General features: G+C 36.1%; 1 protein-coding gene across 1 annotated transcript in view; it reads right to left on the bottom strand.

The window, feature by feature from the left end:
* The window catches only part of LOC120423012 (autophagy-related protein 13 homolog), a 50,433-nt gene extending 29,257 nt beyond the window's left edge, over window positions 1–21,176 (bottom strand). The window contains exon 1 of the mRNA XM_039586644.2: window positions 20,810–21,176. Coding sequence (XP_039442578.1) covers window positions 20,810–20,959 — 150 coding nt within the window. The 5' untranslated portion in view covers window positions 20,960–21,176. The remainder of the gene's footprint in view (window positions 1–20,809) is intronic.
* Window positions 21,177–26,104: the final 4,928 nt, after the last annotated feature.

The raw sequence follows: 26,104 nt of genomic DNA, 5'->3' as shown, positions 1-26,104 counted from the left end.
TGTATAATCCTTGAAGGTAACACCGCCAACAACAACGGAACACACACGCGACGCTGGGCTGGGCGAAATGGCGCAGAGAAAGAAACAACACTCCCCGGGGCTGGTCATGAACCTGACCTTGACTCCGGCAGCTGTGGCGAAGGAAGCCAAACTAATAATGCTGTGTCTGGTATGGATGGTTTGATAAGACCCAAATCCTCGGTTGTGGTGGCAGCTTGGTTCAAACAGGACGACCGTCAGCTGGGCAAAGGGGCGTGAAATTGAGCTATCGAGCGCGCCATGCGTGACCCATTATTACAAAACTTGGGGGCTCGGAAGGAGATCGTCGTAAAAATATGCTTTTTAATTAACTTGAAGTTCTTTATGGGAAGAAGTTATTGGAAACGCAATTTTCACTTAATTAAGTTCCGTCCTGAAGTGCATCCAAGCATCTCTCCGTGTAGGTTTAGAGCTATATTGGATTTCACATGCCGACCAGGCAAGCTGGTGAGCCACACACCATCATCGGTCTTCCTTCACGATCATTAAACTCCGATTGCTTTGGCCAAAGTGGTCCGTTCCACTCGACCAATGGTCAATGGTCTGCACATGCAGCGGGAGCGGATTTGTTTGCCTTCCTCACTGAGGAAAGGCTATAAAATCACTCGAAAAATGATGTTTTTTGTTGGTCTTCCTAAACCCATCTCATTTAAACATATCGACGAGAGTCAAGTTGTTAACAAATGTTGATAAAAAAATGCACTTGAATTTCTCGGCTTTAGCTGAACAAATCTTTTTTTCCATTCGGTCCAGTTTTTGATCACATAGCTTGGTATTGAACATTGTAAGGGTTAGTTAAGTTGTTTAAAAGTTATGCTAATAAACAGTTTTGATGGATTTGAAATAGATTGATTTTCACTCACAACAAACTCAGTTACCTTAGTTATCTGAGTTTCTCATGTGGCAGCACAGAACATCATAGTGTCTATGAAGCTGTCCCAGCCATGCCAGATAAACAGATAAATCTGTATTTTACAGATTTTCCGATCCCAAAAATCCCAAAAATCTGTATATACAGATTTTTTTAAATGGTGATATTTGAAAGTTTCAACAATTTAGTAATTAATTTATGCTTTATTATGATTAAAAAGCTTAAATCTGCTGTTAATTTTTTTTTCAAATGTCTTCTATTGCTTCGAATTCGACAAATTACAGATAAAATAAAGATTTATTTTCAAGAAAATACAGATCTCCCACAAAATAATCTGGCAACGTTGAGCTGTCCTGTGGAGAAGTGTAGCTCAATGGCTCTATACACGGAAAAAAGTCAATTATTGAAATCGTGAATTGTGTTCATGAATTTGAGAACCACGAAAGATTGTATTCACGTTTTTAGTGGGTTCGTGGGTTCTCAAATTCATGAACACAATTCACGAATACGGGAATTGTTTTTTTTCTGTGTAGAAAGCCCCAGTCATGAGGAAGGTATCAACCACCTAAAGGTGGATTAAGCATTTTTTTTTGTTTGATCAGTGGTGGTGAGTAGGTCCATATTTGAACGATTTAGTGCTTTGTTTGCACCGGAGAGCAGTAGCAAGGGCGTGGGTTTTTCGGTGCACGTGCCAATCAACGTGAGCGTGAGTAGGGTGGTGGTCTGAACAAAATTATTGTTTTTTTTTTTTTCAAAATTATAAACACGTTTTTATCAATGTTCTTTTGGAGGCTCATGGAATAAGGTGTAAGTCACAGACCTTCGATAATATATTTTATCTTAAAAAGCAATTTTAAAAGACCATTTGAATGATTCAAATTATATTTTGGAAGCTTAGAAGACAAAATCATTTTAGTCATTTATTTTGATTTTCTGAATTTATCGAAAGATGTGATCAAATTAAAAATATGAGTGTTAAGCTCGTTTTTATTTACTTTCTGTTATTGAAACAAACAAAATTCAAGTGTTGTTGACATATAAGTGTACTTCTTCAGTGAGTAAATACCTCTGCTAAAGTAGATTTCGCTCTAAAGTGATCCAATGTTTGCCCAATTAATTGAACACGAGCTTCGTGGAACTCTTTTTAACACGTCGAAATCGTGCAACATGGGCTGATTCACAACACACCTCGTTGGTAGATCGAACTTTGCGCACACATCAGCAAAAAGCCAATCCAGTGTACGAATCCAAAACAGCAAACCAATTCGTTGTAAAGATTTCGCACTGTGATAATGAGCTGGAAACGTTTCTCGCAGAAAAAACAAGTTTGCTTTCACGAACCGCACTCGAGCAACTTTTGCGGTCCTTTTGAACCCGTCGTCAGCTATATTGATTGAGGATCGGCGCCACGGAGAGGTGAAATGTAGTGGAATTTTTTGTGCAAACATTTTCCATTGTTTGTTGATTTAATTCTGTGGGTCGCGTGCGGTCAAGCGCTAGTCGAACGACTTGGAAGTCAATCACTGGCGATTGTTTCTCAAAATAGCATCCATTCATAAGCAGTTTTATAATGACCTACCAACATCACACCCAGTTTGTGGAAATTCCAACCCAGATCGCTCTTATCGCCCTCATAGCTAGTTACAGTTTCCTGAAAAAAACACTGCATCACAAAACGCCCCCTTCGCCAACGCGCTTTGCAGCACACCAAGTTCCGGCCAACCAAGGCCGCAGAGTCCCAAGCTGTGCTGCACCAGCTGCAATTCCAATATCGAGTCAAACTCGGCGACGATAACGAGATTGGCTCGCCGCGCAGCTGAGACTTTCAATTTCTGGTCGTGAGCTTCGAGTCCCAGTTTTAGCGTGAAGGTCTGAGAGGGAAACCCTTGAACAACGTGTCAGAACGAGCCATGAAAAACAATTGTAACGCTCTCGCATTAATATCTGCAGCATAAACCGTGAGCAAATTAGCGGATGTCGTCACTTTATCAATTCGTCGACGTCGTCGCTTGGTAATTTACAATTTCTGCTAGTGTGCTTAGTGGGTGACACCGTTTCCGAGGCGGATTATGCTTAGATCCATAAGGTAGTGCGAAATTTGCATACGTGCGTGAAGATACTAACTCTTCCGAAGTGCGATGTCACGACGGCGACGTCGTTGATGGAAACTGGCGCAAATTGACACTAAATTATACGGATCGCGCCAAGGTGAAGAAGATGCTGGCTGGCGACGCGATAACGGATGGCAATAAGAGCAGAATTGGGTGTGCGCGCTATGAGTCGAGAAGTATGGGATTTTTATGAGACAATGACAATGGAGACACATATATTTTGAGCAGCTCAAGGCTGACGTTGAAGGATGAAAGTGGATCAGGTGACGATAAATTTATTGCTATGAGTATGTAATGTCTGAATGATGGATATGAGCAATTCTCTACCAAAACCGGAAATGGATTTTATTTGTATTTTTTTATTTGGCTCAAACTTTGTGGGGGCCTTCCCTATGACCAAAGAAGCCATTTTGCATCATTAGTTTGTCCATATAAATTTCCATACAAATTTGGCAGCTGTTCATACAAAAATGGTACGTAAATATTCGAAAATCTGTAACTTTTGAAGGAATTTTTTGATCAATTTGGTGTCTTCGGCAAAGTTGTAGGTATTGTTAAGGACTATTTAGAAAAAATAGGTACACGGAAAAAAAAATTTCCCGATTTTTTTATTAACTTTTTTTTCACAAAAACTCAAATTCCCAAAATACGTATTTTTTGATTTTCGAGATTTTTTTATATGTTTTAGGGGACAAAAATCCGCAACTTTTGAGCTATAGAGAAACATGGTCAAAAAATCTGCCGCCGAGTTATGATTTTTTGAAAAACTGGTGATTTTTGGAAATAATTGAAATTTCATACATAAAATTTTTTTGACCTCATTTTTTTATGCAAAATTGAATTTGCAATCGAAAATTACTTTACAGATTTTTTGATAAAGGGCCCCGTTTTCAAGATATAGCCACCGAAAGTTTGATTTCAGCGAAATATTTGCAGTTTTTCGATTTTTAAAAATAGTGACCATGAGTGACCATTTCTAAAAATATTTTTTTTGAAAAGTTCAGAAAATTTGCTATAAAATTGTCTAAGAGACATCGAAGATTGGACCTCTGGTTGTTGAGATACAGCGGCTTAAAGAAAAAGAAACACGAAAATTGAAGTTTTCTACGTCTCACCCAAACAGCCCACGATTTTCTAATGACGATATCTCAGCAATTAATGGTTCAATTTTCAATGTTAATACATGAAACATTCGTGAAATTTTCCGATCTTTTCGAAAAAAATATTTTGAAAATTTTTAAATCAAGACTAACATTTCAAATGGGCATAATATTCAATGTTTGGCCTTTTTAAAATGTTAGTCTTGATTTAATTTTTTTCAAAATATTTTTTTCGAAAAGATCGGAAATTTTCACGAATGTTTCATGTATTAACACTGAAAATTGAACCATTAGTTGCTGAGATATCGTCATTAGAAAATCGTGGGCTGTTTGGGTGAGACGTAGAAAACTTCAATTTTCGTGTTTCTTTTTCTTTAAACCGCTGTATCTCAACAACCAGAGGTCCAATCTTCGATGTCTCTTAGACAATTTTATAGCAAATTTTCTGAACTTTTCAAAAAAAATATTTTTAGAAATGGTCACTCATGGTCACTATTTTTAAAAATCGAAAAACTGCAAATATTTCGCTGAAATGAAACTTTCGGTGGCTATATCTTGAAAACGGGGCCCTTTATCAAAAAATCTGTAAAGTAATTTTCGATTGCAAATTCAATTTTGCATAAAAAAATGAGGTCAAAAAAATTTTATGTATGAAATTTCGATTTTTTCCAAAAATCACCAGTTTTTCAAAAAATCATAACTCGGCGGCAGATTTTTTGACCATGTTTCTCTATAGCTCAAAAGTTGCGGATTTTTGTCCCCTAAAACATATAAAAAAATCTCGAAAATCAAAAAATACGTATTTTGGGAATTTGAGTTTTTGTAAAAAAAAAGTTAATAAAAAAATCGGGAAATTTTTTTTTCCGTGTACCTATTTTTTTCTAAATAGTCCTTAACAATACCTACAACTTTGCCGAAGACACCAAATTGATCAAAAAATTTCTTCAAAAGTTACAGATTTTCGAATATTTACGTACCATTTTTGTATGAACAGCTGCCAAATTTGTATGGAAATTTATATGGACAAACTAATGATGCAAAATGGCTTCTTTGGTCATAGGGAAGGCCCCCACAAAGTTTGAGCCAAATCAAAAAATACAAAAAATAAAAATGGTCGAAATCGGCCGGTTTTGTAGAGAATTGCTCATATAATAAAAATTGGGATTGAATTATTCATCGGAATTCTTGTATAATTCAGACAAAATGTACAACTCTTTATAGAAAATTACTACTTTAACCACAATTTAATCGTAAAAAACCATTTATCAACTGTTACTAGTTCTTTATCATGCATTATCCCGCATAAAAAAGTACCATATAAAAACTTTTTTTCATATGGTAATTGAACTTTAAACTATATTGTTACTACCATTTCCAAAAATGTTTGACTACTATTTTAAAAATGGTATTTATATGGTTGGCATGAATTTTTACTATCTCACAAATGGTTTAACCATCTGGCATAAGGGTGGTTAGCAATGGTAACCTTAAAAAACTCAGAACTATTTTCGTCAAAAAACTGTTTGTTGTATGGTAAATAAATGGTTTAAGTACTATTTGGCAAAAAGTAACCTTAAATCAAACAGTTCACAAATAGTTTAATATAGTTAAATTTTAATTTTGGGAAATTGAAAAACGATTTCACAAATAGTTACCATTTCTCAAAGTGTCATTGTATGATCCAATATGGTAATCAAATGGTAATTTTTTATTCGGGATAACTCCTAAATTATCAAAATCTTATGGAATTTGTGGTTTGATATTTGTATGCAACTTTTTCATTAATTGACTAATTATATTTTCTTGTAAGGTCAGTATGGGGGTGATAAGTTATATGTAAAAAAAAATTAAAGTTCGTTCTCCAGGCAGGTGGGATTAACAAAACGGAGGTCATTTCAAGAACAAGTCATGTTAAAATATCTGATTTTGTTATCAGAAAATGATGATCATCGCTAACGATAAGAAAAAAAAAAACATCCCAACACTTACGTTTTTTTTTCTTCAAATTTTAAACAAAATTTGTAAACCGTCAGCCACACCCTCCTGACACTAACAGAACATGAACTTTTCTAGTTATTTCCATCTGCTCGGGTAAAAAATCATTTGTTTTTTTTAGTAAACTTTCATATTTTTTTGTGAAAATCGTTTTTAAACATAACTTTTGAAGAACTTTACAAAACTTTACAACCCCACAACAAATCTAATTAGACCAAAACGGTCAAAATCGGTTCAGCCAGTGTTGAGAAAATCAAGTGATTTTTTTTTCGTTGCACTCATCCACATCCCTACACACAACCATTTGTTCAGAGTTTTATCCTGAGTCGATATGTATACGTGAAGGTGGGGCTAGGAAGTCGAATTAAGAAGTTCATTTTTGTGTTGATTTTATGGCCTTTCCTCAGTAAGAAGAAAAAGGCAAAAATAAAAAAAGGACGAAAAATATGAAAAAAGAAAAGCAAATAAATGACTAAAATAGACCAAAAATAATGTTTTTAAACCTCAAACAATAAGAATAAAAGTTGCTCAAAATAACCTTCTATGACAGGAAAAATAAAAAAAATAAAAAATATTTGGGTGGTAAAGGATTTTATTTGAAGATTTTTTTTTTAAAACAATTAAAAAACCGTTATTTAATTTAATTTATTTAAATGCAAAAAAACATCAAACACATATGTGACTAAGTTTATGAAGGCAGCATAATATGATGTTTGCTCTGATGAAATAATGTGAGTGCTTAAAAGGGATACACACATCTGAAAAGGCTAAATCAATTTACCAAATACTGTAGGTGTATTAAATAAATGCTTATTTTCACTTGGTCAGAAAAATCAATGCATCATTAATTATATTGAAAGCAGATATGACATTTTATAACGTAGTGCACAACGTTTTTTAACATAAAAACTTTTACTATCCATTATAACAATAGTCGCATATTTTGTTACTTTTAATATAAAATAGATGCTGTTTAATTAAGTGAAAATATCCCAAGGCCGATTTTAAGTTTAGCTCTGGCCAAACTTGAGGGGAGAGAGAAAAAATAAATAAATAGTAATTTTAAAATAACATGCAATAATTTCAAAACTGCGATGCAAAAATATTTCTTACGATTTTTAAAAAATACTATTTGCCGTACTGTACATAATTTTTTTCTGAAATTTTAATTTTTTTTATATTGCTAAAAACAATAAAACGCAGGAAAATGCATTATATTGTTTCACTTGATTTACGTCTTTTTCCAATGTGATTTTGAATGTTTTTTTTTTGAAAAATAAGGTTTATTGCTCCTTAATTTTTTGAACAAATATTGAAGAGAGGTAACATAAACTATGAAAGTATTTGCAACGATCTTAAGTGAAAATATTTAAACAATTTTTATTTGATACACCGATAAAACTTTAAAATGATTTTGTAGAAGAAGAATTCTTGTACAGCTTACAGTATTTTTTTTTGTTTTTCCTCCTGAACAATATAGACACATTTAAAAAGGGCTCATTTTAAACAGAAAAATCGCTCTAACTTCTTCTGGTTATATTTTCTATAGGTTGAGATATAAAAAGTGTTAGTAGGAGGATAGGATGAAACCTTCCTTCTGAACGTGAATAGAAAAATAAGAAAAACTTCAATTCAGAAAGTTTATTACATCTGTTGAAGGTCATAAATAAAGCAATTTACCAAGCTATCTCGACATGCAAGTGCAATTCAAACGACAAATCATTTAACCATTCGAGTGTAAAATTACAATCCCAAGCCGCAGCCATATGTTCAGCCTGTTACTGCAGCATACCAATCAATGCAAATTTCTATCCGATTAACCCACAAGTTCCGCATGAATGAATGGAACCACTTCTTCAAGCCATTCGTCGACCAGTTCTTCGAGGGGCGTGTGTGTAGGACGCCACGGTGGCGGGACTTCTGTGGGACGGCTTTGAAAAATGGCGCTCCATTTATGGCCCTTCTGGCTGGATCTGCTCTGCATCGAAGACACGGACAAGTAATGAGTTTCGCCTACGTGTCGCCTGTCCTGGTCCGGTTTGGTCCGTTTTGCTGAATATAAACGGATAATTATACAACTTTTCAACCCGATTTGGGCTGGTCGCGCGTTGCAGCAAAATCCAATTTGATGCCAGGTAAGAGAGCGGTGCGAACGAACCGAAAAACAACAACCAGTGCGGGATTCACCTTTCCCGAGTCTAATTGGAAAACGTGGAAGAGCGCCAAATAAGTTGACGCGCTGACGCGAAAACGGAACCGTTCGTTCCGGGCCGGGGGTTGATAGCAATTATTGTAATTAACGTGGCGGAATTGCGAATTGCACGCTATCATTTTGATAGAACCCGACGCCGAGGAGGCGCCACCACCGTCGACGGGGTTGTTCTGATTTGCTTTCGCAAACAATTCCCATTGAATATCATTTCGCGAACGATGGGAAAATTGTTTTTTTTTTGTTCAGATGGCATTATGAAATTGATGTGCTTTAGAACGCAATCTCGGCGATATGCTATCGTGAGAGTTTGCTGGGCAAGGAAACACGTGGTTTTTCGCTGAAACTTTGAGAATTCATCAAAGTGGGCGTCTTTTTACCTTTGAAAACTGCGACGAAGTTAATCCGCTTGAGGTTATCCAATTTATCCAAATCTGCACTGTATTACTAATTTTTCATCCACCTATTTCACAATTCACACACTTGCCAGCTCTGCAGTCTGGTCGTAATTTTTTTTATTCACTGCTAAATCAATTTTCCACTCTTCAATCTCCCGTAGTTCAGTATAAATGTTCGGAACCTTCCCACACTGCACTTCCAACAAACTTTTAAAGCGTTCACTGGTAGATTGCTCAGTGATATAGTTTTATCTGCAATTTTTTAACAGCAATAAAGCAAAACTTCACTTTGCAAAAAACAGCAATGTCTGCTCTTTCGTCCGCGAAAAATGTGCTTTTCCTCGTCGTAAACGTCACCGTCGAGAAGAATCGGCAGAGAGCGCTCTACCGAATAATTTGGTGAGAAAAAAATCCCCGATTCGATTCCAGCACGAGAAAATGGTGCTTTTCCATACACAACTCAACACAACCGCAGCTACAATGCGACAGACATGGGAGAGTTTCCACCTTTGCGTTCAACCGCGCGATGAGTCGGGCGTATGTTGGACGCACACAGCGAAGAGGGAGTTATGCTACACAACACCAATACCATCGCAGTATGCATTGACACATATACTGGTGGAAAACGTGAATCACAAACACCAACAACCGAGTAGGCTACGATTCAAAACATAGCGTTTATGCAGCTGCTGCATCCTTGAGCATGATTTATGTTTAGGCCAACTTGGATGGAAATTAACTCTCACAATCAAAGACCAACTAAAAAGTCTTTCATAAAATTCCAACTTTAGACATCGCACCCATCGCATCACTCCCACAGTGCACATCCATCAGCATCAAGCGGAATCCATCCACGTTGCAGCACTCTGACTTTTCCGCTAGTATTGGTGTGAGCGTTTCCCGACCGTTCGTTGGTCCCCAAAACACGGACACACCTTTTTGCGTGTGTGCTTTTATGTTGTTTTTCATGCAATCTCTCACACGCAGAGTTCACACAACGTCGAAATCACGCGGGAATGCAGCCAGCAGCCATCATAAATCGAATAATGCTGGCTGGAAAGTTATGCTACGACGATGAAGACGACGACGGCGATGTTTTTCATTCAAGCGCAACAGCACAAAGAGCGTTCGTGCAGTGCAGATGATGGTGATGGCGATGAACTGATGACGATACGACTTTTTGAGAGATTGAACCAAAACTGGAGCACTGACGGCAGATTGAGAAGAAACAAAGATGAACAAATTAAATTGCTTCAGGGTGCATGGTGCCCGCAGATTGCAGTCGATGAGCTGAACTATATGCTGGGAGTTTTGTATTGTTACATGCTGTACACTCATGAAATTTCAATTTACTAGTTTTGCTTTCTCACAAATTAATGGTATTTTTTATCAAAAATTATGCTCGTGATATCGTTGAAATATCATAAATGCTATGACTATTACGAATTTTTCTTTCAAATCCATATTTACAGTATAGTCTTGGCTTGTGATTTTTTTTTTTTCAAAATACGCTTACAATCTCCCATATTTGAAACAGTTTGTAGATCGACCAATGTTGAAAAAAAAAAACCATGGATAATCGATAATCTTCTATATATATATAAAAAACAAGCCTTACCCGACAAACTTCGTTCTGCCATTTTTTCGTTTGTTGACGTTTTTAGCTCTTTTGCTTTTTTAGCCTCCTGTGATCAAAATTTGATTATACGTAGCTTTTCCCATACAATCGGCAGATTCTCCGGAATCGGTTCCAGAGTGGCCAAAGTGTCAATTAGTTAACGTATAAACCTTCCTTGGGCTTATACGAACCCAACGCAACAAAGAGCACCTCGATCCGACGCTCCGTATTGAACTGATTCGCGTTCGAACAAAACCTTCGAAATTTTTTATATATATAGATTTCGACGGTTTTGTTCGAACGCGAATCAATTCAACACGGAACGTCGGATCGAGGTGCTCTTTGTTGCGTTGGGTTCGTATAAGTCCAAGGAAGGTTCTTACGCCAAAAAGTTACAACTTTGGCCACTCTGGAACCGATTCCAGAAAATCTGCAGATTGTATGGGAAAAGTTACGTAAAATCAAATTTTGATCACAGGAGGCTGAATAAGCAAACAAGTTAAAAACGTCAACAAACGAAAAAAGACAGAACGAAGTTTGTCGGGTAAGGCTTGTTGAACATAAAAAATCGCTTTTACATTCATTTCCAAGTTTCGATCACACTAGGTTTTTTGGCCAAATTTTCCCTAGTTTTTGTTTAATTGCATTTGAAGAACCTTCTGTTACCAAGCGGTTAATGAAAAGGAAATAGTTGCAAGGAACACCAAATCTCTGTGAACCAGCCATTCACTCAAGTTGTAAAATTGTTATTTCGGTAAATAAAATGAATTGAAAATAAAAAAAAAAATCATTTAAAAGCTATCCTTGCACTGAAATAGAAAAAAAATGTACCAAATTCATAAATTCTGAGAATTTTGCCTCTTTGCCTTATTTAGTAATCGGGTTTTTTCGTTTTTAATAAGGAAAGGAGGCAAAATTCCTAGAATTTAGGAATTTGGTACTTTTTTTTAGTTCAGTGTCTGATCACACATTTGGAAAAAATCCAACGGAAGTAAACAAACTTTGGATGTATTAAATAATGCATATTTTTACAAAATTATTACTTTAAACCAATGAAACTCAAGCTTTGTTATGCTTTCATGAGTGTATGACATTTTATTGTGAAATTATATAGTTAAATGTCTATTGTGCGAGGTACATACAACAGCTTCCTACAATACTACAATCAAGAGTAACCTGTTGAAAGGGCTATAATCTCTTATTTTGGACAATTTTAAATACTTGGCTGGATTTTTAAATTTAGAAATATGAAAAAAAAAAAACTGATGATGCAAAATGGGTTATGTTATATAGGTCATGTTAAGGCATGGACAAAGTTTCTTATGAAACAATACGAAAAAAGTCGATTTGCTAAAATAAAGAAAGAAATAGGGGAAGGTGGGGCAAGACGACAATATGGGACAAGAGGAACAATCGCTAGTAAGGCCGTAATTTTTACAATTTTGATTATTTCCAGTATGAGGAATTGTTGCTAGCAATGCAATTAGCTGATTCTACTACCACATAGCCACCAAAACGACGTAAACGCCACGGGGCATAATATTGAATAAAGTTTTTTTCAAAACCTTTGTTTCCTTATAATATTTGGAAAGTACAAAATAAGGCTTAGGGTTCGTTTTAAGGCTCATTTTATCAAAATGCTATTTTTCCTTGATCAGTAGTGTCCCTACCAATGACTTGCAATTATTATAAAGTATGATTTATGTTTTGGTTATTTTTGGAGAGATCTTTTAAAAAATCTTGTTTAGGTGGGGCAAGTGTACCATATGGATTTTTAGTATGGAAAAAAATACGAATTGCTGCAGCAACATATTTTATTGTGAAAAAATACATTAAAAAATCTTAAAAACTGATAATCAATTGTTTAAAAAATTGTCCATACACGATATAATAATATCATGAAAATTTACTATTTAACATCTAAGTAATATATTTTTTTCGTAAAAACGGTAAAATTTTTAGTAAAATATTATTGTTTAATCTAAAAATGAAAGATACGTTTCAAATACATCTTAATCTGATGTATCTAAGTGATAATATTTCAATTGTTTGTAAATTAGCATGTTTTTCATGCATTGTTCCTCTTGCCCCAACGGGTTGTTCGTCTTGCCCCACTAGTTGAGTAGAACGTACGAAAAATAAAAAAAAATCATTTTTTTACATTAAAAAACAGATTTTTTTTAAAAACTTGTTCTATCAAAGTCTCAGTCAAGACCTGGAATAAGATGATTCTTATAAATCCGACAGATTTTTTAACGTTCTTAATGGGTTATAACAAGCATTTCCTTAGCTTGTTACACTTGCCCCACTTTCCCTTACTCATTTTAGATGTTTATTTTTGTAATTTCAATGAAGTAGGGCTACTTTAATCTTATCTCAAATTTTGTAAACAGCAATCTTTAAACAGGATTCTGAAGTATGATTTTTTTTTGAAAATAAAAATATCGGAATTTGGTACATAAATTGAACATAAAGCACAATGCGTCTCCAGCAAAATGTGCTAGAAAATCGTTTGATGGAGAATCATGGTGCTTTGAATGTAATTGATGTATGTATGTATGATCCCCATACCCGCAGGCAACTTGGTCCTGGAACACATGTGAGCGCTAGGTGAACAATTCGATCATCTTTTACTCCGTAATCTGTACACCCACGTGCATAAGTTTTTTTGCACGAATTTTAATGCTACAAATACCGGCGCATAGATCAAAATGGTTTCCCTCTTCCCTCCCCAAGCGCCGGAAATTTGTAGCGGGTGTAGGGACACTTTGCATAGACGCCCTTGCTCCCATCACGTCACTGAGGGTATGGAGCGACGAGAAATTAATAAGCATGCCCCGCCAGTCGAACCTTCATTAGAGAAGCAGGCAATCCACAACTCACAGCGAACGACTAAGGGAACACCCTACCACGTATATAATAAGGTTGGCGTGGATGTCTTAAGTGGTTTGAGCGAATGTTAGAGTATGAGTGAGAGAGTTTTTTGTTTTAGAAAAGGAACGGGCTCACCAAATAATTTAATCATCAAGACCAGCTTCATTTGAGTTCCAGGAGTTTTCCGATTTGAGAAATTTGCGACCGGATGAGCTCCCTTCGACTTAAAACAGCCAACCACAACTTTCAGCTGGGATTGGTGACGTTGCCGATGGACTCCTCCGTTGTCCATGAAAGTGTACCGGATGAATTTGCTGCTGCTGGAAAATCTTGACTGATCTTGATCTTGACTATGATGATTCTTCGCGTTGGAATCCGGAAAGCAGCTCCGATATCTGCAACAGGCTCGGGCTCTACGTTATTTGGCCGTTTTGACACCAAACTTCTTTTCAAAATCCAGGTTGTGTTCCAATTGCTCCGCTGGATACTACTGCTGAACCGCTTGTCCTTGACCAGCAAGTTTTCCACCGAATAATGCCAGGAAATGGCAAATTTAAATATTTATTTTATTTTTTGGACGAAAAATTGAAGAACCAAAATGACAGCGAAAAAATTTGAACCGCACACGCGCATGGTTTACTTCGATCTCATGGTGCTTTGAATGTAATTGATGTACCGAAATTCGTTTTTTTTTTCATTCGAAATTTCATAGCTTTGAATCCTGTTAGGCCGTTGCAAATATGATTTAAAGGTTATGCCCCCCTTTTAAAATCGGTTCGAGAAATCAGGGATTAAAAAAATTGTTTTTCATGAAAATTCTAAACTTTAATTGAAATAGAAGTCTAATCAACTGATAACAATTTGAAATGCATTTTCCTGACTTTAAAATCATATTTAGCATGTGTAGGATCGATAAAAATGAAATAAAACTCGTCGAAAAAAATCGTCAACGCTTGAATACTTTGAAGACTAATGATTGCAAAACAAAAATGCATTTTAAAACATTTTTATTCATTATATGGCTTGTAATTTCAATTTTTATATTTTTCTAGTGTAGCAGAGTGTTCATAGAGAGTTTTTATGTGAAATGCTCTCGTCTGGATGGTTGAAAGAAATTTCAAATAAGATTATACAAATTTATAAAATAATATTCTTTTTATTGTACTGGTAAGTAATTATGATTAGAAACAATAAAATTATTTTACAGCTATTTTTCTGTTTGTCTTGACAAAACAAATGTTCAAGTTTCGTGCAATAAATTAAGATAATAACAATTTCAAATACGCAAGTTAAAAAAAATAAAACTTAAGTTTCTAACAATTATTTTATTTTTATAAAAAGAAAATCAGTTATCATCTTTAGAACCTCATAAAGGTTTTCTTCAGGAAAATTTGCCATTTTATTTAATTCAACAGAAAAAAAACTATATTTTCCTTATTTTTCAAGCAAGATAACCATTAGAAAATTTCAAGCTTTAAATGATCTATGATTTTTTTTTACATTTTGTCACCTTTTTTTAAATAAAGTAAGAAATTGAAATTAAATAGCAAAAACCATTTTTGGACACTGAATCCAGACCCATCATCGACAGTCATTGCCCCAAGAGTGAATGACACCATCTACGACTTTAAAACCAGGCTTGGAAATTGTAATGTAGTTTGCTGAGGGTTAACTTGAATTAATTTTGTTTTAAAAGAATAAAAGTTTTTTTTGAATAGTTCTGATTTTCAAATATTTCAAAATACATCAAATTTTTTGTGGCAGTACAGATAACATCAATGTTTATAAAAAAAAGCTTTTCATTTTAAATTTATAATTCTACTATGACTGACTTCACCATTCTAATCTACACCCTGGTGACACACTTTTCCTAAGTAATCAATTCGCTTCCTCAGTGCTATTTCTACGATTGTCTAGTCGCGCAACACGGAACAATGAAATACACCCCTTTAGCGAGACCGCCAACGCCGCTCCGTTCTGGTGAATGAAAGAGATGAAGTGCAATCAATCGCTAATTCTGCCAATATGGTGTTACATCATCATCATCGCCGTCAGTGTAGCGTCTTCACTTCGCCTATCGCATCGCTGCGGCTTCATCCAGGGACAAATAATTAGTATTTGTTTTTATTTCCGGGATTCAGTCCAAGATTAGCGTCGATCTTAAATTACAATCGCGATAAGCAACATTCGAGGAAGAAAGACAGTTTGCAGCAAAGTGTATTTATGAGTTATTATTGATGAAAACACCTCCACTTGCCGCGGGGGGGGCCGAACAAAGGCCAATAAACGACATATAATTCATTCCATTATGCCAATTTTAACCCAAGAGCCGTCAAAGCATCAAATAGCAAATAGTGCTCGCTCACACACAATTTATAAGTGAAACGGCGTAAACAAACAAGTTTTAGGGTAAGCTGGCAACTTTTGAACAGACATTCTGTGAAATTTGTTTAAAAAAAATGTGTTCAATAATTGCCAAACTGCCCGCACCCTTACAATTGACTGCAAGCGATGGATGTGTCACTGCACCCCCGACATGATCATCATCAACTCACACACATGATGATTCGAAATAGTGCGCGAAAATTGCATATTTGCTGCGCAATTTTTTCGCACCAGTTGTTGTTGGTGTGCACTTTACGGTCACATGGTGATCACAGTTGATCTGCGGTTATTGCTCCGGCTGCGACGGCGACGATTGTCGCAATTGTAATGAATGCGTAGAATTAATCATGAATGGAATGTGTTGTGCCCACTTTGGGCATGCTTAGAATTCACGGTGTCGCTGGGGGAAACCACGTTTTTGATCGATCTGTCGAACACATCTGGACGGTCAGGAGTTTCTTTGTTCAGGGCTTGAAACTTCAGCGAATGAAAGTTCGCTCTCATTAAGGGGCCGACCTACTTAGCTTCCTCTACGATATTGGCCAGATTCGTGCAGTTCGATCTGGAACGGTTGAGACTGTGCTTGAGAGCAGTTTGGCGCCACTAGTCACGTTGCACTTGGAACACATTTCAGGAAAATTATGACCTTGTACCACGCGATTTCCTCGTCCCGCTTCAGCGCACAGATAAGGTGAGGGAAGATAATAGTGCTGATGATGATGACGATCATCGGCGAAACGTTCGTTACTGTATAAAACGCAAAGTGTAAACACTTCAATTCCCAAGTCGTGCCATCATTTCGCGAAAGTGAATAGCACTCCATCTCTACGAGCTCGAAAGCGTTATTTTTGCTGGCCACTACAAAGTAATGGGCGAGCTTCGAGAAAACAAATTGCATAACTGCACCTTCTAAGCGGAGTGCACCGAACGGCTTGCGGTTACATCAATAAGTTCTGGTTTGAACCAGTTCCGAGAGATGTTTACACGTTGGGGGAGGGATTTACGTTGGAGATCTATTAGAATATTTTCAAGATAAGGAATCATCGTTTGAGTTTCCAAGACCTTGTTTTGATCATTCCAAAATTAGCTTTTATAGCTAGACCTAAATAAAACAAGCTGTAACCTTCAAAAGCATAATGAAGATGTGGCTTTCTAGTTTTGAAAGTCATCCTCATCAGCTCAAGGCAAATTACAGAACGATGACGTGACAATGGTCTCGTAGTCTGAATCTTGAACCACATTTTGACACTGTTCATCTCCATGCCGGTTATGAGAGAGAGGATATCCCCAATTCTCCTGTCACCAATACAGACGTTAAACTTTTCCCCGCGCATGTCAACCGCGGCCAAGATTTGCCGGGAGCGGAAAATTTTGCAAATCATACGCCGACCAATACCATGAACGATATGGCAAAATCATGTCCACTGGCGACGAGACGTTCCACGTGGTCTGCCAGACTAGACGCGCGGGTAATTAGAACGGGAATCAGAGCTATTGCAGCAATTAATCACACTTCGAGGGTGTCGATGTGACTACGAGAGCAATATGCTAATCAAAGTTCTGAACGCTGATGTCCAGATGAGTCATCACTGTTTACGTGCTGCTCATCACCCTCGCAGTGGTCAACGGCCTTGTGGGGTGCGTCCAACAAGAATCCCACTGAAACAGGGTAAACAAATCTTCGAACCAGTAGTTTTCCGTTTTGTTGTGATCAACTTCCCCCGAAAAAAAAACAAATCTTGAGTTGTTTTTGAAAAGGTCCTATAAACTATTGTCTTCCATATGTTTATAGGACCTATTCAAAAAAAACTCTAGAAATCTTCCAAACAGAAACCAACGAAACAAACAACAACATCGCAACCTCCCAGCTGTAAGCATAGAAATCTCTAGACTGTTCTGCCGTAACAACACATTACACAACTTGGTCCCGGTCCAAGTAGAATCAGTCGCTGGGCCTTGAAACCAGTTTTGGCTCTTTTTTTCGGCACACGTGCACAAACGCACGTACGCTAGACGACGCCCCGGCAAGAAGTGGAAACATACAAAACAACATCCGTTCCACCAGCATAGGCAGTTGTCTCGTTTTCGTTTTCTATGTTTTGGTGACTAATCGCCGAAAGAATGCTGGCTGGTCGAGTATGCTCGATCTATGTTTTGGGCTTGGAATGTTCTGGATTTAGTTGGGGGAGTTGACCCAGATATTCAAATATTTTACATACCGTGAGCCGGGGTGACTTTGATAGGATTTCAATTTATTTTTGGAATATTTTCCAACTCAAGGTTTTCTCAAGACTATTATTTTTAAAACATATACTAGGGTAGGAAACACAAGGTCCATGCACTATTTTTGAAAAAAAGTTTTTTCAATAGTGTTTAAAAAAATTGTTGCGTTGAAAATTCTTATTTTGAATAACGGGGTGACTTTGACTTATTTAGTTAACTAAGTGTATAAACTTTTTAACAAAATACATATAAATTTTAGGTAAAATTGTTAAAAAGTCAGAATTTTGCCTGAAATTTGTTTAAAATAGTTTTGTTTGTAAAATTATCGATTCATATTGTATTTTAAACTGAATTCGAAGCACGAATCAAAAAAAATATTTTTTTTTATAAAATTTGTTCTACTGAAAATGCCTTCAAATTTGGAAATTTAATTTAATTATGTTTCAAAAACACACATTTTTTATTATTTACTAACTTCGTTTACCTTCTCCTAGTGGAAAATTGTCCGAAGAATCCGAAAATGCATTCCGTTTTCCGATTTGAAATCATGTTCATTGAGAAAATCATGACACTTTGAGAATATGATAATAATGATATCCATCAACGTTTTCTTAATTATAGTTAACTAACTTTTAAACTTTTCAAAATTTAATGAAAACTTCTTCTAGAAGTACCTTGAACCTTTCTCTACTCCGGTCAATATGATTCCATGCAATTGCGTACGTTTTTGATTTGTACTCTTCATTTTGCGAAAAAATCTCAAACCTATCAAAGTCACCCCGTTTTACGGTATGTTTCCAAAAAGACACAAAAAACAACAATAAAAGTTAACCAAATATAATAGCCATTTTTTAGGTTTTAAAAGGTCTTTAGAAACTTTATAGATTAATTGTCGAACTAAAAAATAAATTGAACATGGCAACACAAAAAAAAGTTGTTCAAAGCGACACAACAAAAATTAAAAATTGTCCATGGAGGCTAAACTAGCTTCGAAACCATAACATGATGATTTGAACATATTTAAAACCGGCAATTAAAGCAAATTGGCGCTGAAGTCTCATTAGAGTCTATGTATGAACAAGAGTTTTGAGGATTTTTTTTTGTGTTTTTGGTATCGTAATTTTGGCAATTCTTTTGGAAAATTTTCGTTAATTATTGGTGAAGATACTCGGAATTTTCGAACATCATATTATTCTTATGACAATTCAATTCATAAATTTAGATTCAGCCATGATTTAAAAAATCCGAAATAATTTTCGGTTTCCGATTAGATTTCTAATTACATTGAAATTGAAATGAAAAAGATTATTTTTATAAAGACAATGAGTCCTAGTACAACCAAAAAGGGTTTAAAATGGATTTTTAAACCAATTTTCAAAAATTCACGGCATTTTTGGCATAAAGTATTTTGTTTGATTGCTCGTTCATAGAGGTTCCAGATGATTTATCGTAAAAGGTTGTCTCGTCGGGACTCGTGGTGTAGGGGTAAGCGTGGTTGCCTCTCACCCAGTCGACCTGGGTTCGATCCCAGTAGGTCCCGGTGGCATTTTTCGAGACGAGATTTGTCTGATCACGCCTTCCGTTGGACGGGAAGTAAATGTTGGCCCCGGACTAACCTAAAAAGGTTAGGTCGTTAGCTCAGTCCAGGTTGTAGGAGTCGTCTCCCTGGGTCCTGTCTCGGTGGAGTCGCTTGTAGGCAGTTGGACTAACAATCCAATGGTCGTCAGTTCGAATCCCGGGGTGGATGGAAGCTAAGGTGTAAAAAGAGGTTTGCAATTGCCTCAACAATCAAGCCTTCGAACACCTAGTTTCGAGTAGGAATCTCGCAATCGAGAACGCCAAGGCAATGCTGTAGAGCGAATAATTTGATTTGATTTTGTTGTCTCGTCAATAAAAATTGCATTAAAATAAAAAAAAATATCAAGAATTGTTTTTAACGGTGTGTTTTTATCGTTGTACTGACAAATTAACATAGGGCTTTAGAACCCTATGGCAAAAGATGTTGAATTCAGTTCGCAGCAAAATTTATTTTTTAGTACTTGTCGTATGTATTCATGTGAGACTCGTGCTGAACTCCTATTTTTGGGTTGAAGATGTTGCAGATATTTTTCAAAATTTATATTACCCTCTCCTTTTTAAAACTGGTCGAAACAACCAGGAAGCAAGAAAGCTGTTGAAAAATTCAAAGATTTCATGGACAATAATCAACTTTGAAACAATTCAGGGGAAAGTCTCACATGTTTGGCAGGTTAAGCACTCGCTTCACTATTTAAACAATTTAATTTGTAAAACTGTTGATAGAAACTTGCTTGCTCACTTCCTATTGAGCTTTTTAACATTCGATTTCAGTTGAAAACTTTTTTTATGAGCTGTGATTGAACGTCAAAGTGCTGATATGGCCACGTTAGAGGTACGATGGAGTTAGATACTGTTACCCTTAATCATATTTGAAATTTATAAAATATTTTTATAATGTTTTTCGCCAAAATAACATCAACTAATAAACTAATACAGAATGTTGTACACTTAACTAGCCAATCAAAATATTAACAGGAGCTCCGAATCACCCTTAAGAAAGGTTTTTTAAGTAAACTAAATAACATTTCCAAAATTTTCGGTTCGGTTTAAGAGTTGGCCAATAAGTTATTCATGAAAGCCCTTCAAAATGACTGAATATTTAAAATTTTAAGATAACATACGGGTTAAACTAAAATTCGTGTGTTTATTAGAAAAAAGCTTTATCTGCATATGAAATAAGAAATATACTAGAAATTTTTATTAAATTTGCCGTCAAAATCACCGTAGACGTATGTCATTCTATAACAAAACTGAAGTGAACACACACAACATTATCATCTGTTCTGGATGAAGTCAACTCTGTGTAAATTTGAAGGTAAACAACAAACACCGTAGCCTACATATGTAAACAGAACGGAAATTCCTTCATGCCCTAGTGCCCTCTTTATGCGAACGTCCCACAACTTACCCAATCATTTCCGGACGATTTCGGGTTGCAGTCGGTTTTGATTTTCTCACCCAGCCGTGACTGCACAATTATTTGGGCCGATTTCATCGCCAAAATTTTAACAAACTTCTCCAAACTGCCTTTGTCTTGGCTGCTCGATTGGCTCGCCATTTTTTTCACGCACTCCACTTGTTTTCCACTCACTGTGCACTTGAAAACGGGGCTTTTCCCGGAAGGAAACGGTAGCTGCGATGCTTCGGCGTCAATTAGCACATAATCTGGACACTCGCGGGCGTAAATTCACTACTTTCGACCGAATTTTCACCTCAGCGTGAGATCACAGCGAGTTGTATGCCATCGGACCATTACACAAGAGAACGTATCGACAACATTTTGCTTTGACAGATGTTAGGTATGTCATATGTGAGGGAAAATGGCGGACTTGTTTTGCTTTATGACTGACGCATAGACGTCACCTGATAGCTTGAGTGTGTTGCAAAAGTTATAAGGTTAGTAGTTGAAAGAAGAGAGCAATCGAATACAAGCCAAGATACGAACCTGCAATGTTGCATGCAAGTTAAATATCGCTTGGCAGAAAATGTGTTTTGATGGAAATTACAAATAAAATCATGTAATGAAAAAAAGATTTAATCAGATTTGCTGCATTGTTCACAACGAGACTGATTGACAAATATAACATAGAAACCAAAGAAATCAAAGGTTGAGGTAATATAGTCCAGGCTCGATAATCCAAAGCCTCGATTATCCGATGTTTCGACTATCCGGAGTTCGATTATCCTAAGAGGTTTGTATGATGGGACTTTGGATAATCGAATTATGAGTAAAACATATTATTTTCGTATTTTTAGTAAAATTGCATTTTCCTTTTATTTCATCACCACCATTTCAGCCGCCATCTTGGCTCTAACAATTCGACATCACTTTATAGTATTTTAGGGGTTATAGTTAAGTTCAGCAATGAAAAATAAGATAGCGACATTTTTTTTTGCGTGCTTCGATTACCGAAGATTCGATTATCCGAAGTGAAATTTCTCCAAGGCTTTCGGATAATCAAGTTTAGAATGTATTCACATTTTGAGAGAAGCTAATTATTTCGTGTGGGGTCATGTGCAACTTTGTTTTTTATTTTTTTTTATTAAGTATTATACTCTGTAAAGGGCGGCCAAAATTCCACGCTCTTATTTACATGGTCTATTTTTCAGAATGTTTGTAAATTTACTTAATTTTTAAGTAATTTTGAAAGAAAATTGTTTTCTTGCTATGCGATAGTCACAATCTATCTCATCACAACGCAAAAGCTTTCTTGATTGAGCTTTCGGTATAAAAGTTCATTCCTGAAACTTTCTTCACAGTAGGGGAGAACAACTTAAATTAGCATTCAGGATTAAAGTGCTAGTTAGTTTATGTATTTTAATCGTTTTTTACGTTTAATTTTGGTACATTCAACTAAAAAATATTTGTTGCTTTTTTGATAGCATTTATAATTTGTGTTATTTTTAAAATTTAACGTAATGAAAAAGTATGCATGAAAATAAATTTATTCAGTGAAACTTGAATGAACTGTAGTTACCAAACTTATATTCAAATATCTTTGTGCATAAAACCTTTCAAAAGAGTATAGGAGAAATGAATAATGTGCTTTTAATTCGAATTCGCGGATTATTAGAAACATCCAAACAAGTAAATTGAATCTTCTTCGGTTATTAATATTCATTGGCAGCCATAAGTTACGAAAATAGTAGCGCCCAATAATAATTTACTATTTCTGACAAACAAACTCCGAAAGTTATACCAGTAATGAATCATTCGGCACGTCGCGTGTGCGGCGTGTGTGTGTCGGTGCGATGCCGACTCAATGACTCTCAGATTTCGGAAATCTGAATGAAGAGTGAATCTCGCTGGAGGAGACGCCGACAAGAAAAATACGAAACTCTCCCACGCACATTAAAACAAGTCACTCTAAAAGTTAGGATTAGGAGTCCGGGGTGTTGGATGAAAAAGTTCGGAGCAGATCGTCGCCAGTCGTCGTGTGAGTCGTCGCATGAAGACGAAAGATTAGCCATCAGATTGGCGCTAATTATCGCACATTAACACATGTTTCAGTGTGACACGACTGACACACGCTCATGATGGTGGCCGTTGTTGAAGTAGCAAAAGTGGTTGTTACTTTTGACAGCTCGCAGGAAGGTGCGCGCCCCGGTGACACTTGATCGCATTTCTCCCGAGCGTGGAAAATTGTGCAACTGGGCACGACGACGACGACGGCGGCAACATGTGTGAATATGTGGGTGCAGTGGGAAGATGATTAAGTAGTTGTTTGAGTTGTTCAACGTAGTTTGTACGAAAAACATTGTTTTTTCCCATTCACACTTTGTGAAATGTGTGAAATTTCATTATGTTCAGTTTGTTAATTGTCAAACGGCTTTTGTATGCTTTATACAGTTTGAATTTGCGTCAAAATTGAATGGTTAAATTTTTGTACTACGAGAGTACATTTCAAATTTGCTTTAGTTTTATAAAAAAAATCAAAGGGCAAATGTCCCCTATTTTGGACGTAGTACCTATTTTGAGTCTAAGCGGCAGAATCACCGCGATTTAATCAATTTTTGATCTTTTTCTTGTGATCGTTCGCTTGAAGAACATTCTTAGACCCACTATCAAGATTTAAGCACTCCAGTTTCAACGCAATAGTTACATTTTATAATTTTTCTGAGCAAAATTCAATAAACCTTTTTTTCCGTCTCGTTTTAACATTTCAGAATTGGCTCCAAATTAGGGGCATAAGTACACCAAGGTGTATTGGGTTTGCCATCCTCAGGGCCACCTTTCCTGCCGCTTCAATAGAGAGAAATAGATTAGTGTGCCCCAAAAAAACTAACTTAATCCACCTAAGTGATTGGTGCCTTCCTCACTTTTTACCAATATTTGGTGATATGATGGGTTTGGACACAAATTCCATCTATTCCTCAATAAAAAAATACAGAAATGTCACTTAAGCGGTCATAACTTGAGACTGAGCGTTGCCAGATCTTCAATGTTTTGGACTCATGGGAAAGACTCATTACCTAACTAACGATGGGTCGGATGATGGATTCGGACATTGTTTACATACATTTAAGTGAGATCCGGCATCAACAAAGTTCATAAATATAACTTAAGTGGTCATAACTTGAGACAGGGTTGCCAGATCTTCAATGTTTTGGACTCATTGGAAAGGTCTTTTGATTATCTAACCAACGATGGGTCGGATGATGGATCCGGACATAGTTTACATACATTTAAGTGAGATCCGGCTTCAAAAAAGTTCATAAATATCACTTAAGTGGTCATAACTTGAGACAGGGTTGCCAGATCTTCAATGTGTTGGACTCATTGGAAAGGTCTTTCGATTATCTAACCAACGATGGGTCGGATGATGGATCCGGACATAGTTTACATACATTTAAGTGTGATCCGGCTTCAAAAAAGTTCATAAATATCACTTAAGTGGTCATAACTTGAGACAGGGTTGCCAGATCTGCAATGTTTTGGACGCATTGGAAAGGTCTTTCGATTACCTAACCAACGATGGGTCATATGATGGATCCGGACATAGTTTACATGCATTTAAGTGAGATCCGGCTTCAAAAAAGTTCATAAATATCACTTAAGTGGTCATAACTTGAGACAGGGTTGCCAGATCTTCAATGTTTTGGACTCATTGGAAAGGTCTTTCGATTACCTAACCAACGATGGGTCGGATGATGGATCCGGACATAGTTTACATGCATTTAAGTGAGATCCGGCATCAAAAAAGTACATAAATATCACTTAAATCGTCATAACTTGAGACAGGGTTGCCAGATCTGCAATGTGTTGGACTCATTGGAAAGGTCTTTTGATTATCTAACCAACGATGGGTCGGATGATGGATCCGGACGTAGTTTTCATATAGATAAGTGACTTAAAGTGTCAACTCTGACACTTTTTTATACGTAACTTTTGAACTACTTATCGGATCTTCAAACAATTCAATAGTGCATTATGGGGCACCACAACGAATCGAATGCAACTTGTTTGGCTCAAATCGGATCAGTATGTGCCGAGAAAACGTGGCAAGAATTTTGAGCACCAAGGGGAATACGCACACACATACACACACACACACAGACATTTGTTCAGTTTTCGATTCTGAGTCGATAGGTATACATGAATATAGGTCTACGAGCTGTTTTTCTAAAGTTCATTTTTCGAGCAGGATTATAGCCTTACCTCAGTGAGGAAGGCAAAAAGGGGATGTGGCGGAAACCTTCGGGCTCACCCGGATTTCGATAGGTTTTTGCATCAGAAACGATGTTTTCATACAACGAAAATTCTCAAAAATCGTTTAGAACTCGCGATTTGCGATTTACTGAAAAATTGTATGTTTTTATCATTTGTTGTTCTTAAACATTCAAAAATGCGTACAAATTTCCACGTTTTTCACTTAAAAACATATAAATAATGTTTTGTATTCATATTAGTTCAGGAAGTCTTCATTTTTCATTGGCAGCATGTCAAAGCTGGAAAATTGATTTTTTAGCCTGAAATTAATAACGAATCTCAAAATACTAACTAAAAAAAAGTCATCTTGTATGCAACTTCTTTCTGAACAGTTTTGCTTTTTGAACAATCAGTTTTTATCACTTCAGTGCCAAGTAGAATAAAAATGGTGAATTTTCAAAACATCCATTGAAAAATCAATTGTATCACTTGCATCACTGTTTCAGCCACTCCCAGCCTTTTTATGTTTCAAAACCTTTTGCATTGTTTTATAAGAGCAATTTACAAGCAAAGTCAATAATTTTTATTGATTAGTACATCAAAATTCCAGAGTTTTCCAGAATTTTGATGAAAACCGCTTTTTATTCAAAAAACAAACATATGTATTAATGTAAATAATATTTTTCATATTTTTTTTGGTAAAACGGTAAGTAATTTGCATGGTATATTTCCTTTCTACGTTAGTGTTTGCCTTTTAAAATTTCATATCTTTCAATTTTTTTTCATTTTTTTCTTTCGTTTTGTGATTATAGATGACAACCAACCCCTTTTTCATGATCTCTCAGATATTTAATTAACAAACTTCTTCTTCTTTGAAATCGAGATTATTTTTTTCAAACAACCTATGTGCCATGGGTTTCCTATGTAGATTGGACCTTTTTAACAAATAAGCAAGAAATTATATGAAAGCATGAAAACTGACAATGTATCTGAAGCATTTGCTAAAAACTTTTTTATTATGCTGACACAATATCACCCCCGGAAATGAACGTT

The sequence above is a fragment of the Culex pipiens genome, chromosome 3 (genome assembly GCF_016801865.2).
Source record: "Culex pipiens pallens isolate TS chromosome 3, TS_CPP_V2, whole genome shotgun sequence".
In the NCBI taxonomy this organism is placed as follows: domain Eukaryota; kingdom Metazoa; phylum Arthropoda; class Insecta; order Diptera; family Culicidae; genus Culex; species Culex pipiens.
Note: the sequence above shows the minus strand (reverse complement) of the source record. Positions and strands in the feature narration are given on the sequence as shown.